Source organism: Amaranthus tricolor, chromosome 13 (assembly GCF_026212465.1).
Source record: "Amaranthus tricolor cultivar Red isolate AtriRed21 chromosome 13, ASM2621246v1, whole genome shotgun sequence".
NCBI lineage: Eukaryota > Viridiplantae > Streptophyta > Magnoliopsida > Caryophyllales > Amaranthaceae > Amaranthus > Amaranthus tricolor.
In genome coordinates, this window is record NC_080059.1 from 16866124 (window position 1) to 16879373 (window position 13250).

The following is a 13250-nucleotide window of genomic DNA, read 5'->3' on the forward strand; positions in this document are numbered from 1 at the left end:
ACCTTATCTTAGTAAATCCTTAGTATGGATGACATAACACTAAGCTATTTGGTTCCGGTAAGCTTCCATTCTGAGACCAGCTTTTTCCCTGAGTTCATCAATCACCTATAATTCCAGTGGACTAGACTTTTATTTTCCTTTGTGCTCTAATGTGAAGTAAAAATTGTGTAGACTCCAATTTCCACCAAGAGGAGGACCTCTGATCCATTAACTAACTTAAAAGGAGTTCTTCCAGTATATTCCTTAGGAATGGTCTGTAGAAATCATAGTGTGTCATTTATTTCTTCGACCTATCTTCCTTTTAGTTCATCGAAATTTTTATAAAGCCCATGCATGATCTGCTATGCTTGCCCATTGCACTAAGGGTTGAAGACTGAGGAATAGTCAATTCATACTTTGTAGGAGCTTAGATATTTTTTGAGTGTCCAGAACCAAACTAGGTCTCATAATCTATAGTGAGAATTCTCAGGAGTCCAGACCTGGTAATAATGCTCTACTAAATTACGGCTAAAACTTAAATAATGTTTGGTACCCAAGCTTATTTTTGCCAATGGGAAGAAAAGCAGCAGTGATGACGAGAAAGCTTTGTAGGAGCTTCAAAAATGGTGTACTCAACCCATGAGCATGATGATGAAGACAGAGTAAGTAAGTATGAGTGAGGAGGAAAAGGGAAGAGCCAAAGGAAATAAATAACAAACTGACCATGGTTGGTTTTTAAAAAGATTTAACGGCAAGATAACGGCAAAAACTTAAATAATATAACGGTTGTAATTAGCATGATATGCTGGGGGTGTAATTGATAATAAAAAAATACAGGGGTACCAAAGATAAAGTGTAATAACACAGGGGTACCGTTGATAATTTTATAGAAGCATTGCCTAATTCGGGAGGGAAGGATACAATATTGGCAGTTGAGATTCACTTACCAAATACGCCCACTTTATTGCCCTCAAACATCCATTCATTGCTCTAGTAGTAGCTGAGGCATTTGTGAAAGACATTATGCGTTTACATGGGTTTCCGGCATCAATTGTCTCTAATAGAAAAAAGATATTTCTGAGTCATTTTTGGCGTGAAATGTTCCGTTTGCACACCGCTGTCTTGAAGAGGAGTACAGCCTATCATCCACAAATGGATGGGCAAACAGAGGTGGTGAAGAAAACTTGTGAGACTTACTTGATATGTTTCATCAACAGGCAACCGAAGAAATGGCTCTCTTGGCTCCATTGGGCCGAATTCAGCTACAACACCTCTCCATATTCATCCACCAAGATTTCACCCCACCTCCACTTTTGAGATGCGTGGTACAGGAGGCAACAACCCTTGGTAGTTTGGAAGAAATGCTTCAGGAGAGGGATGCTCAATTGGATGAATTAAAATTTCAGTTACTAAGAGCACAACAAATCAAGAAAGTTGATGAAGTAAAACGAAGGAGAGATGTACATTTCAATATTGGAGACAATGTGTTTTTAAAATTACAACCTTATCGACAAAAATCTCTTGCTCGCAAACACAATGAGAAGTTAGCCCCTAGATACTATGGTCCTTATACAATTTGAAAGAAGGTGGGTAATGCAGCCTATGAACTTATCCTTTCTAATTACAGTGGCATTCATCCTACTTTTCATGTGTCTCAACTGAAGTTGGCGAAAGGGGAGTATGACACTGTTTGAAGTGCCCAATCAACTTTCTAAGTCATTGAAGCTGGAAGCACGACCAGAAGTCCTACTGGATTAGCGCTATAATCAAGCTGGAGTGTTGGAGGTCTTAATCCAGTGGGCTGAAAAGCCGATTGATGAGGCCACGTGGAAGACAGTTGCTTTAATTGATCAACCTTTTCCTCATTTCCACCTTGAGGACAAGGTGAAGCTTCACGCCGGGGGTATTGCTATGCCCTTCCACAAGGAGAAACGCTAGATCACATACAAAAGGAGGCAGCACAAAAATCAGCTAAATGCAAGCAATAAGGTGGCAGCGTAATTGAGAATTACTGACATTTAGCTTATAACTAAAATAGGGAATATTCTAGGGGGGATGAATGTACTAGAATGTATGGGAAGTAGGATGGGTAGTACAAATCTAGTGCTATATATAGCTGAGCAAATAATAGTACAGTAAGTTGAATTTTCAGGAGTACCTTTTGGTAGAGTCCCTGTTACTCTAAAAGCAGCTTATTGTATTTTCCCTTAATCCTTTCCTTTTATAATATCATCTTCCTCTTCCTTCTTTATACTTCTGTCAACATATCTGTCCAGTTCATAGCATTCCCATTCCCCCCAAGCCATTATTTTGATGCAAAAGGAATACATGACATGATTAAACAAATGCAGATATACAACATTAACGCTCATCCGGGTTATATTTGCTCCAAGCATCCTACACATACCAACAATCAAAGTATCAGATACTAATACATCCGATAACCTATAACTTTTCGACAAATATAGCAACAAGAGGGCAAAAATGTCATTGCACAGTTTACATTGCCTAATGAAAACTACTGCAATCATCTTAAGAAAAAGAAAATGGGTAGTAGTTAAAGGGAATGATCAAAAAACATACCTTTAAAAGATCAAAAACCTTTTCACATATGTACTTTTGCTGGATGGTTGCACCTCTTTGTTGCAGTTTATCAGGATGAACACAGAGAGTTGCTTTCTTATAAGCTTTTCTGACAGCAGTCGATGCCACCAAATCAGTGAGGGGAACTGGCTGCCACCCACTATCAGGACCCAGAACCTGCACGTGTAAGAAATCGCAAAACTACCATCAACTAATGAAAATGATGTTCCAAAACGGACAGCATTAAGAAAAGTTACGACTCTCAGCAAAAGCCTAAATGGGGAAAAGTAGCACCAGGAAAAAATCATAAAAAACTGTCAACAGCTGACAACATATTATGTGAAGCAAACCTTTTAGCACTGTAAAACCAGCACTTAAGCAGTGCAAGTGCACCTTTATGAAGTGTGCCTAGGAGTTGAGCACAATTATCAGTTTCTGAGAGAGGAGCAATTGAGAAAATATAATGCCCAAGAGGCAACAACCAGTATAAACTTCTCCCTCCGTCCCTATGAATAAAGCACCAAAAACTTTTGTTGTAATTTTAGTGGAAAGGGGAATTAGGTTGGAGAATAAGACAAAATACAAGTGTTAGAAATGAATGGTTAAGATGGAGAGAAAGAATAACTTGTGGATGAGATTAAAAGAAAGGAGGTGAAACCATTGCCCAGAAAAGAAAAGGTGCAAAATGAGTGGGACAAACTAAAATGAAAAAGTGTAACAGAGGGAGTATTTTAAAAGAGAAAGAAGAAAAGATTGCTTTGAAGTTTGAAAAGTGTAAATGGAGATTTCCTTTCATTTTATTTCTATGTGATCCCTTTATATTCGTCTGATATCCCATCCCACCCCACCCCACCCCACCTCAAAAAAAAAAACAACAATATAATCTGATTCAGGCATAAGAGTCCAGATAATTTCAGAAAAACAAAGATAGGTAAAGTGAAGCATTTATATTTTTAGCCACATGATGTACACATTGAAGAATCATACAAATGTCAAGATTCTACTCACATATTGAAGTGTTGAAAGCAGTGCACGCAAGTTTCCTTCCTTTCCTGTGGACCACCTTTTGACCTCGGCATCCAAGGAATCCGCCAACATCTGCAATAAAAAGAGGATCATGATACTTTAATTGCATATTCATCTAAGCAGTTAGCCTAAGTAACCAAAGCTTCCCATGAAGCACCAGCTAACATTGTTAACATCAAAAAGTCATTTCCTTTAGCAGGAAGACGAGCACCAAGGAGGGAGATAAGGTAGATATTTGCTGGCTTATGCTAGCAACTGCAAAGAGGTTGTTTTTATTGAACTAACGATTGGTCAAAAGAAATTGATAGCTTATAACTTCAAAAGAAATAAGTCGAGGACAATTTATAGGAAAATTAAATTCGATAATTGCAGTCAAAAGCCAAAACATGTCTACTAGAATAATTTCTTACATTTTTCGCAGTTTGCTCCTTTAGAGCTAATAGATCACGCTTGTTCTTCTCTTCAAGAGCCTTAGCCTGTCAAAGAAGGATTCAAAATTATCAGAATCATGATCATACAGAAATCCAGTTATCTGTTTTTCATAACCAGACAAAGAGCAAAATCATACTGCTCGTTCCATAGTCCGTGACTGCCTGTCCAATCTGGCTTTACGCCTCTGAGATGATTCAACATAAGCTCCATCAAATTCATCTGCAATATGTAGGACTCAACAGAATAAATACATTACAGAGTTCAAGGCTATATTTACCATCAGCAACCAAGTACATGATAACTTTAACAATATCAGAAGACATACCACTATTGAATGAAAAATCTGAACTTTTTGAACCTTGGTGTTTCGACTCCTGAAGCAGATTTAACGGTCAGTAAATCACTTTACAAAGACATAGGAATTATATTGAAGCAAAATTCATAAACATTTTCGAAAGAATATCTTCCTGCCAGTACCTTTGACCTTTGAGAACCTTTCTCTGATAAAGCCTTCTGCAATGCACGCTCCCGAGCCTCTGCAGTTGCTCTTTCTACAGCAGCACGTTCCGCTTTGAGTTTTGCTTCCACTGCAATCTTTTCGGAAAATGAAGTAGCTTCCGAAAAAACTTTTCCTACCTTCTCTTGAGGTCCAGATACAACTCTCTGACGCCCCTCCACATTTGGTCTATCCGCTGCATCTCTTCTTGCCCTTTCCTTCGCTTCAGCAAACGCCCTTTCCCGAGCTTCACGAATTGCCCTCTCAACTGCCATTTTTTCTTTCTCTTTCTCTTTCTCTTTTTCTCTCCTGTTCACTTTATCCAGGTCAATTTGTTGTTCTTTTACTGTATCCACATTTTTGTGTGCACCATCTCTCTCCTGTGGAATGAACATGCTATCAAATTTTCCAAGTTTCTCGGCAACCACTTTTGCTTTTGATTCCTGATCCATTTGCATACTCAACCCAAAATCTTCTTCCGATTTTACTTGCTTACTTGTCCCTTCTCTATCTCCACTTTCAAACCATCTTTTCCTTCTGGGAGTTACTTCCACACTCTCCTTGCCTTTTATCCCATCAACTGTCATTCCAATCTTGGCTGCATCCAAAAACTCTCCAGTTTTGGCATTTTCAGAGACAGTATTGTGCAATATCGACTCATTCATGCTTTCAGGGGGGTCCAAATTTACTTCAATATCCTGAAAGAGAGACCGAGGCTCAGATAATCCCTCTTTCCCTTTCTGGACAAACCATCTTCTCCTCGTTGGAGTTGTTTCGACCTTTGTTCTGCTAACATCCTGATTAGAAGAAATCTCACCAACTCTAGCAGTTGTAACCTCTGCAGTAAGGTGGTCTAGTTTACCGGCATGGATTTCAACACTTCCTGCTGATTCAGATTCATCCAAAACCTCGTGATCTATCTCTGAATCTACCCTATAACCTTCCAGAATGCTCGGCCGCTCAGCATTCGCAATGCTCCCACCTTTATCAAACCATCTTCTTCTCCTGTGAACTGCTTCAACGCCAGACGTCTCCACATCCTGTTCAGCCGTATTCAACTCCTCCACATGCTGGTTGTCTCCCGATTCACGTAAAATGTCGGTTCTATTTTGAAACTTTTCCTGGGATTCAGGATCAGCCACTTTTACATCAACATCCATTTGTGCAGAAGTAGCAATCTCACTATCATGATGCTTCCCAATGATAACATTACCATCCTCAATCTCATTCCTATCAAGTTCCATGATACGTTCAGTTGACATAGATGACAGCGCAGGCTCTTCTCCTTTCAACTCACTTTCCTTCTGAAGTAATACTGGAGTTTCTTCTTCAATCAACTCACTTGTCTTCTGAGCTGATACTAGAGGCTCGTGTCCAGTCAACCCACTAGTATGTTGAGCAGATACTATAGGCTCTTCTCCAAACAACTCACTTGGATTTTGAGCTGATATTGGACTTTGTATATCCATTTCTCTCTCATGAATATCAGCTATGTCCATTGTCTTCTCACTCTCTTCATCAGGATGCACTGTTTGTTCAACCTCGGAACTGCACACATCAACTCCATAAAATTCTTCGGCTTTGCTTAGAATTACATATTTGTTCTGTTTGCCTTCCTTGTCAGCTGAAGCCGTACCTGTAACTTGCACAGTTACTTCCTCAGCAGTTTCTTCCGAGTCATCATTTTGACTCTGAATTCCATCAGAATCCTCCCATCCAAATGTATTTCCTGAATCTTCCTTGATGTGATTTATTTTTCCATCACCCATCTCATTTTCTTCCTGCCAGTACGTGTGACCAGAAACGTCTTCAATGTGATTTGTTTCCCTCGGAAACTTTCCAATCTCTAGACATTCATTTACAGCATCAGGGAATTCAGAATTCTTCAACGATTCCCCAGACGGATTAATTTCTTTCAAAGACTCAAGGTTCTCGTGCTGACTTGTGCCTTCCTTGAGCAACTCACAGTCACCATCGTCATCGATACTCTCAGTAGTATCCTCATCTTGTTCGATCGGCTTCTCTTCAAATTCCTGAGTTGAACTTCTGCCATTGCCCTCTTCCTGATCATCATAACTCGCATATGCAGCCTGTGTGAAAAACTCATTCACAACCTCCTTATTTTCTTCATTGCTAGAACCTGAATGGATATTCTTACACAAATCACTCTGCCTGACCTCTTCACATGTGAATTTCTTTTCATCATGGTCATCAAGAGAATATGAATTACCCGCTATCTCATCATTTTCTTCGTTAATGAAGCCTAAATGGGCCTTCTTACTCGTACCATCATACTCAACGTTCTCATGAATGAGTTCCTTTGTATCATGCCCAGCCATGGGATGTACCATCTCAACATTTTCTCCATTCATGAAGCATATATCATCCTTCCTACTCATTTCACCTTGCATATCCTCCTCACCGCTTTTTTCATGCCCATCCAAAGAGCAACAATCCTCAAATGTCATGTCAATTTCCTCGTTGCTATAATCTATGTTCCTCGTTTTATACATATCTTGTGTTTTACAGTGTTTAGTCACACACATCTCATCTATTTCCTCCTGCTTTGCCTCATCTGTTTCCTCCTGCCTTGCCACATCGGCTTCCTCCCGCTTTGCATCATCTGTTTCCTCGAGCCTTGCCACATCTACTTCCTCCTGCCATGCCTCATCTATATCCTGCTGCATTGCCTCTTCATGGTGATTCGGTAAGGGTTCAATATTGACCTCATTTATCACTGATTCTTGTCCATTCATAATCACAGACTCTTGACTTTCTACGGGTCCCTTCTCTTCTACATCTGAATCAGATAAGTCAGACAATCTCTGATTCCTAAATGCAAAAAACTGAAAATTTTCTGAGCTAGATTCTGCAGTTTCTAGAATGAAATTTTCGTTAGATCTAGCGTTATCATTCTTCACATTGAAGCTCCTAATTACTCCATTTTTCTCCGTCTCCACTACATCTGACGCTATCTGTATTTTATTTTCCCCGTACATTACTTCACCAGCACTTCTACCGGTGTCTGGATTCTGTTCAGTTTTTTTAATATTAAAACCCTCCTGGTCTTTTAGATCCTGTTCCATTCCTTCAGCATGCTGCTGACGATTCATCGTTGCACCAATTTCCTTCAGGTCTTCTTTTTTCTCGGTCTCAGTCTGCCACAACATAAAGGAAGCTAATTTATTTTTTACTCCACTGAAAAGTTGATTCAAGTGCTTTGCCGCTTCCCACTCTCCAACTTCACACTTCTCCTCTCCTCTGATCGAATTTGGCACCTTTGTATTTTCTCCTTCGGTAAGTTTCGGATTCTTGACAGACTTCTTTGGGTCTTCCGAAAGTGGAGTCCCTTGAGAAGCTACCACCGCATGTTTTCTCTCTAACAAAGAACAAGGTTGTGGTTCACCATCTACACCTGGAAAATATTCTTGAATCTTATGTTTTTTCAACTTATTTATCTCGTTGACTATCCCATTGTTTGCTACTTTCACCTTTAGAGTATCCTTGAATCTCATATTAGAGCCTTGACCTTCACGCTCCAAGAATGACTTCGCCAACCGAATTCTCATTTCAGCCTCTTGAATTGCCCTTTCCAAAGCGGCTGCAGAAACCGCGGCAGCTGAGTTTACATCTAACTCCTCAGCAATGTCTGGAGGTGAACCTTCAGACCCTTTATCACAATTTTGTTGAGAACCCTTGAAGCTTGAGTTTTCTGATACCTTATAAGAGCTCTCAACAGGAAAGAATCTAGGCAGACTTGAGGAAGGATACATCATCGAAGACTGTACTTTAACACGAGCAGAACAAGGATCGTGCGAGGCATCAAATGAATAAGAACCACCAAGACGAGGTTTTCTCTTAAGCCCGTCATCACGCGCGCAAGAGTGTTTATAATCGCCAAGATCTATGCTCGTCATCCTGGAATGCCTTGCTTTCTTCTTAATCTCATCACAACCAACTGAAGTCTCAGCATCATCCTTCACAACATATGATCTCCCGGCAACACAACTGGCTTCAGATGATTCATGAGAGGCATCAACTGAAATTGATTCACTCAATCCACATTCTTTCGAAAAGACAGGTTGACACTCGCCATTTTGTTTAGAACCAAGATCCAAGCCTGTCTTTTGTGGATGCTTTGTCTGCTCCTTAGACGGATTACCCTCTATGTCGGGCTGTGTCTCATCGTTGAGAACATACGTTTTACTAGACAGGGTCTCTTGAGTAGGATGAAGTTCATGTGATGAAATATTAGATTCATGAGTTTGATGACCATCAGAAGTATGTATTTCCCCGCTAATCCTCTCAATGCCCACTTCATTACTCTTATGGTCAGAATGCTTCGTGTTGTCAAATGATTGAGAAAGCCCATCTGTTGCTGCTTTATTGAGTTGGCAAACATCATGAGATGTATCAACCGAATTTGAGCCACTCAAGCCAAATATGTTCTGAAGGCCAGCATCACCGTTACTATTTTGTTTTTTAGCACCAAGATCCAAACTAGTGTGCCTGGAATGTTTTCCTTGCTGCTTCTCAAAAATTGAGTTTGTGTCAAGCATATCATCTTTCGTTACAGGTGTTTGACTAGACTGAGCATTCTGAGTACCACCAGCTGTATGCAATGAATAAGAACGAACATGAGCAGGTTTTCTTGGCCTATTAGTAGCATTCACCATCACATCATGGTTGGCAGCCTCAAAATGCCTTGTATTGTCAGATGTTTTGCAAGACCCATTTGCAGCTGATTGTCTATCGTAAGATTGGCTTGACTTCTCAGGACTGGTAGCTTCTGTTGTTCGTACATGGCCTCTAAATTTCAAATTTAAATATCATAAGCACATCGAAATTGGAATTGCAATTCATATCCAAATATACATAAAACAAATATAATAAACTTATAGATGAAATAATAAGAAACCACAAAATGTCATTATCCTACTCCACATGGCTCACACCTAGGCAGGATTTGGGTCTTGGGGGTCAGATATACGAAATCTTACTTTGTAATGACAAATATATTGAATCAATTGACGATTGATTGCAAACATAATCTACAACTTGACATAAATCAGAAGCACAAATGAAAATCGTGACATTTACAGAGGATTTACTTTAAAGTGGCATAATTAATTAACCGAGTTTTATGCATTTTGACATTCAAAGCCAAGAAGTAAGAACATAAGAAAATTTTGAATAAGAAAAAAATAGTGTTAAAACAAAAATAAACACCCAAAAGGCCATCATAAAGAACAATTATATTCAGCCCCCAAAATCTTTTATAACTTGCAAGTTCAGGATTATTCAAGCAAGACTCAAACCGAAAAAAGGTTGGTGAGACAAAACATCTCAAGGGGGCTTACACATCCACTATTTGTTAAGGTAACAACCAGAGATTATTTTAAAAGATCGACGGTAGAAGACAATTGCAAGATATCACTTTGATCTCAACATCCTTATAGATTCTTAGCATTAGAGTTACTCCAGTCACCCTTCGCAGAATCCATTTAGGGGGTGCTTGGTATGAACTTTGTTAATGTCAAGTGAGGGATTCAATTCCATTACTCCACATATTTTATTTGGTATAATATCAGGTTAACCCAATCCCATTCTTGAGGGTAATGGACCCTTATTTTATTACCACTCATTTATATCAAATAACAAATTTCCTTTCTTTAGGTACTTGTTCTCTTAAGTGTTTCCTTTATATTGTTATACCAAACAACATATAACTATAACCTTGACCTTTACCCTTACTCTTCTTTGTCATTTCCCTTTCCATTACATTTTATGTTCTCATACCAAACAACCCCTTAAAGTATTCAAAATATAACAAACATAACTTTGTCTTTAACTAAATAAGTACCAAAAAGTTTAGTATTCAATGAAAAATAAAGCATTAAGCAATTACGGGACCAACATACCCCATGCCCCCATAGAAAAAAGGCATGAATCAATTGTATATAGTTGGTTCAACATCAATTGTTGGATTAGCCTAATGCTTCCACTATACAAAGGAAAGGGATACGAAATCAGGCATCAAAAATTTGACAGGAATTCTCCTTATTTATTTTCCACCAACTTAAACAAGAGTATGTGTGGGCAGATGTGACACTAAAACAACTGCACACATAAGGAACCATACACACACACAATGAACCAGTAAATACATCACTCTTCATTCTTATGGCATCGCTTAACAAATTTCTGCTTTTTGCATTTGGTCACACAAACCTCCTTGCAAAAGAATTTGTATTGAGTCACTTTGAAGTGAAACTTCTATTAAGGCGCAATATGAAAGAGAGGATTTGATTTCTCAACTCACATCAACAAAAATGTGAACCCTTCATCCATCACAGAATGACCTAAAGTCTTGTAAATCAACAAACTTTCATATAGGAACATACATTCGAGTATAACTAAGAGTTATTTCACTTTTTCTTTAGAGAATCGATCTTGTCTCTATTGGAACAAAGGTGAAATTTTCCCAAGTACAGTCTATGGGTTCGATTCTCAGCTAGCTCTCCCCTTCTATCAGCCTACCTTGTGATAAAAAGAAATCTTTCACTATTCTAAAACAACTAGAAACAAACTTATTCCCTAATAATACCTTAATCCTCCATAACTTAAAAAGAGAATAACCTACTAGCAAAATGATTACTTAAGTAAACATTTCAAAAGAAGTGTTCATCAAACAATGCCAAAGCCTTGATCCCAAAAGCTCAAGATCGGCTACGTAAAGCAATAACAATAATCATTCTACTACAAGCATAAAAAGTGTTCATCAAACACAAGAATAATCACAAAATAATGTTAAAGCCTTAATTCCAAAAGATCCGAGTCCCCTACATAAACCAATAAATCATCGTGGCAATCATAGAATAGTCATTCTATAGAAATGGCACATCGCCATCCAGATATTTCATCCAAAGTATTGCAACCAAACATCAAAACCTACCATTAATTCAGTTTTCCAGTTTTTTTTTTTTAAGAAAATGTTACCTTGGCAAATTATTTTCAGCTGAAGTCTTGGCCTTTTTCTTTAATTGATCAAAGAACTCCTCACCATCCGGCAAACCAAAGCTACTACAACCATCAAAATCAAATCCTCCAAAAACCCCACCATAATCCACACTCCCTCCTCTACTACCAATCCCTTGTTCTTTAGGAAGTTCAAGGATTGGAACTGAAGAATAAGAGAGGTTCCAAAGACCTTCGCTTGATTTCGAGGACCCAAAAATTTCAGCATAATCATCCTCTATGAAAACATTAGAAGATTTCACTTTGTTTGAAAGAGGGCCCACAAAAACATCTTCATATAAGTGCTTAAAAGAAGAACTAACACCATTGCTACTAAAGCTAGGAGGTTTTTTCTTCATTGAATGAGAAAATGACCCAGTTCCACTTGCTTGCTTTACTTCTGCCATTTTTTACTTCTGCAAAATGGGATCTTAAACTTCTTAGTAAAATCCCAAGAAAAAAATTGCTCTTTTTTTACCATTAGGGGAAAAACCCAGAAAATCCAATATACTAATTTTAACTTTTTAAGCTTTTACGAGAATGTGAGAAGTATTATTTACAGAAAACCCAAATACTGATTTTTTTTTTTTTTTTTTGAACTGGGGATTTCAGGAAATTGAACTTTCTGTGAAACGATTAATGAAATGGAAACCCAGAGATATCCAAGTTATTAACTTTTTGTCCGTTATTTTTGTTTTTACAAAAATTGAAATGATAAAATATAATGAAAACCCAGAAAACTAAATATTGATTTTCTATTCTGAGTTTTTTTCTCAGAAAATTTCAAACTGTGAAATGAGTAAATGAAATGAAAAACCCAGAAAAACCCAATTATTGATTTTTTTTTTTTTTTTTTGTGTTTCCTCTAAAAAATTTAAATCTACCTGTAAAATGATTAAATGTAAAGAAAAAACCATTAAAAAACCAAAAATAGTTTTTTTTTCTGGATTTTTTCCGAAAAATTTTAACTTCTGTCAAATAATTCAATGAAATAAAAACCCATCCAAACCAAGATAAGAAAAAGTACTAAAATAAGGGTCCTATTTTTTCTAATTTTCTGTGTTACCTTTAACCAAATCCCAGAAAAACAAAAATTGTCTCAGCAACAATTAAATGAAGTAAAGGTCCTATCAGATAAAACACACTGATTTGTTGATAAATGGCGGTGTAAATTGGAATAATGGTCGGTGGCTCAGAGAACAAAAGATTGGAGTTTGGGTTTTCTAAGAAGGTGCAGAGGAGAGAGATTTATTTAGAGAGAGAAACAGATGAAAAAAAAATGGAGGTGAGAAGTTGTTTTCAGTGTTATTGTAAGCAAGAATCATGCTGATTACTAATTACTCACTTTATTTACTGAATTTAATTGGTGTTTAATTTAAGTTCGGCAATGCTGGTGTATAATTATAATTACTAGTCAGTAGTCAGACAGAGTTCAGAGACTAGTCAACTCCATTGTTTTTTTGTTAAAAGCATTAGGTCAACTTTTTAGACTAATTTGTAATTAAGAGAAACATGGTAAATTGGTATTTCGGTGAGAAATGCGATAAATACGTAGTTGTAGATGAAATAAACAAAAGTTAAATATCTGAATTAAAACTAGAAAAAAAAGTGTGTATTATGGTCAAAATAAAAATATGATAAATTTAATAAAATAAATTAGAAAAAAAAGTATGTCAAATTTTGTAAAATAATGAGAGTATTAAATTAAAAGATATCT

At 37.5% G+C, this 13250-nt stretch overlaps 1 protein-coding gene across 1 annotated transcript; it reads right to left on the reverse strand.

Moving 5' to 3' along the window:
* Nucleotides 1-1417: 1417 nt before the first annotated feature.
* On the reverse strand, nt 1418-12892 carry LOC130797440 (auxilin-like protein 1). The gene is made up of 10 exons (XM_057660020.1): nt 12600-12892; nt 11516-11949; nt 4498-9325; nt 4346-4394; nt 4157-4239; nt 3999-4064; nt 3571-3660; nt 2563-2739; nt 2138-2376; nt 1418-1913 (listed from the first exon to the last, which is right to left on the reverse strand). Exons 2-9 carry the CDS (start codon nt 11938-11940, stop codon nt 2341-2343), a joined length of 5754 nt encoding a protein of 1917 aa, XP_057516003.1. The 5' UTR covers nt 11941-11949; nt 12600-12892; the 3' UTR covers nt 1418-1913; nt 2138-2340.
* Between the last annotated feature and the right edge of the window lie 358 nt (nt 12893-13250).

Bases quoted from the DNA above. Each gene is read 5' to 3' on its own strand.
- LOC130797440 (XM_057660020.1), bottom strand. From the start codon at position 11,940: ATGGCAGAAGTAAAGCAAGCAAGTGGAACTGGGTCATTTTCTCATTCA. The intron at 4,240-4,345 runs GTATGTCTTCTG...TACATATTGCAG, and splicing joins AGATTTTTCATTCAATAGTG to ATGAATTTGATGGAGCTTAT. The intron at 2,740-3,570 runs GTGAGTAGAATC...TTACACGTGCAG, and splicing joins TGCTTTCAACACTTCAATAT to GTTCTGGGTCCTGATAGTGG.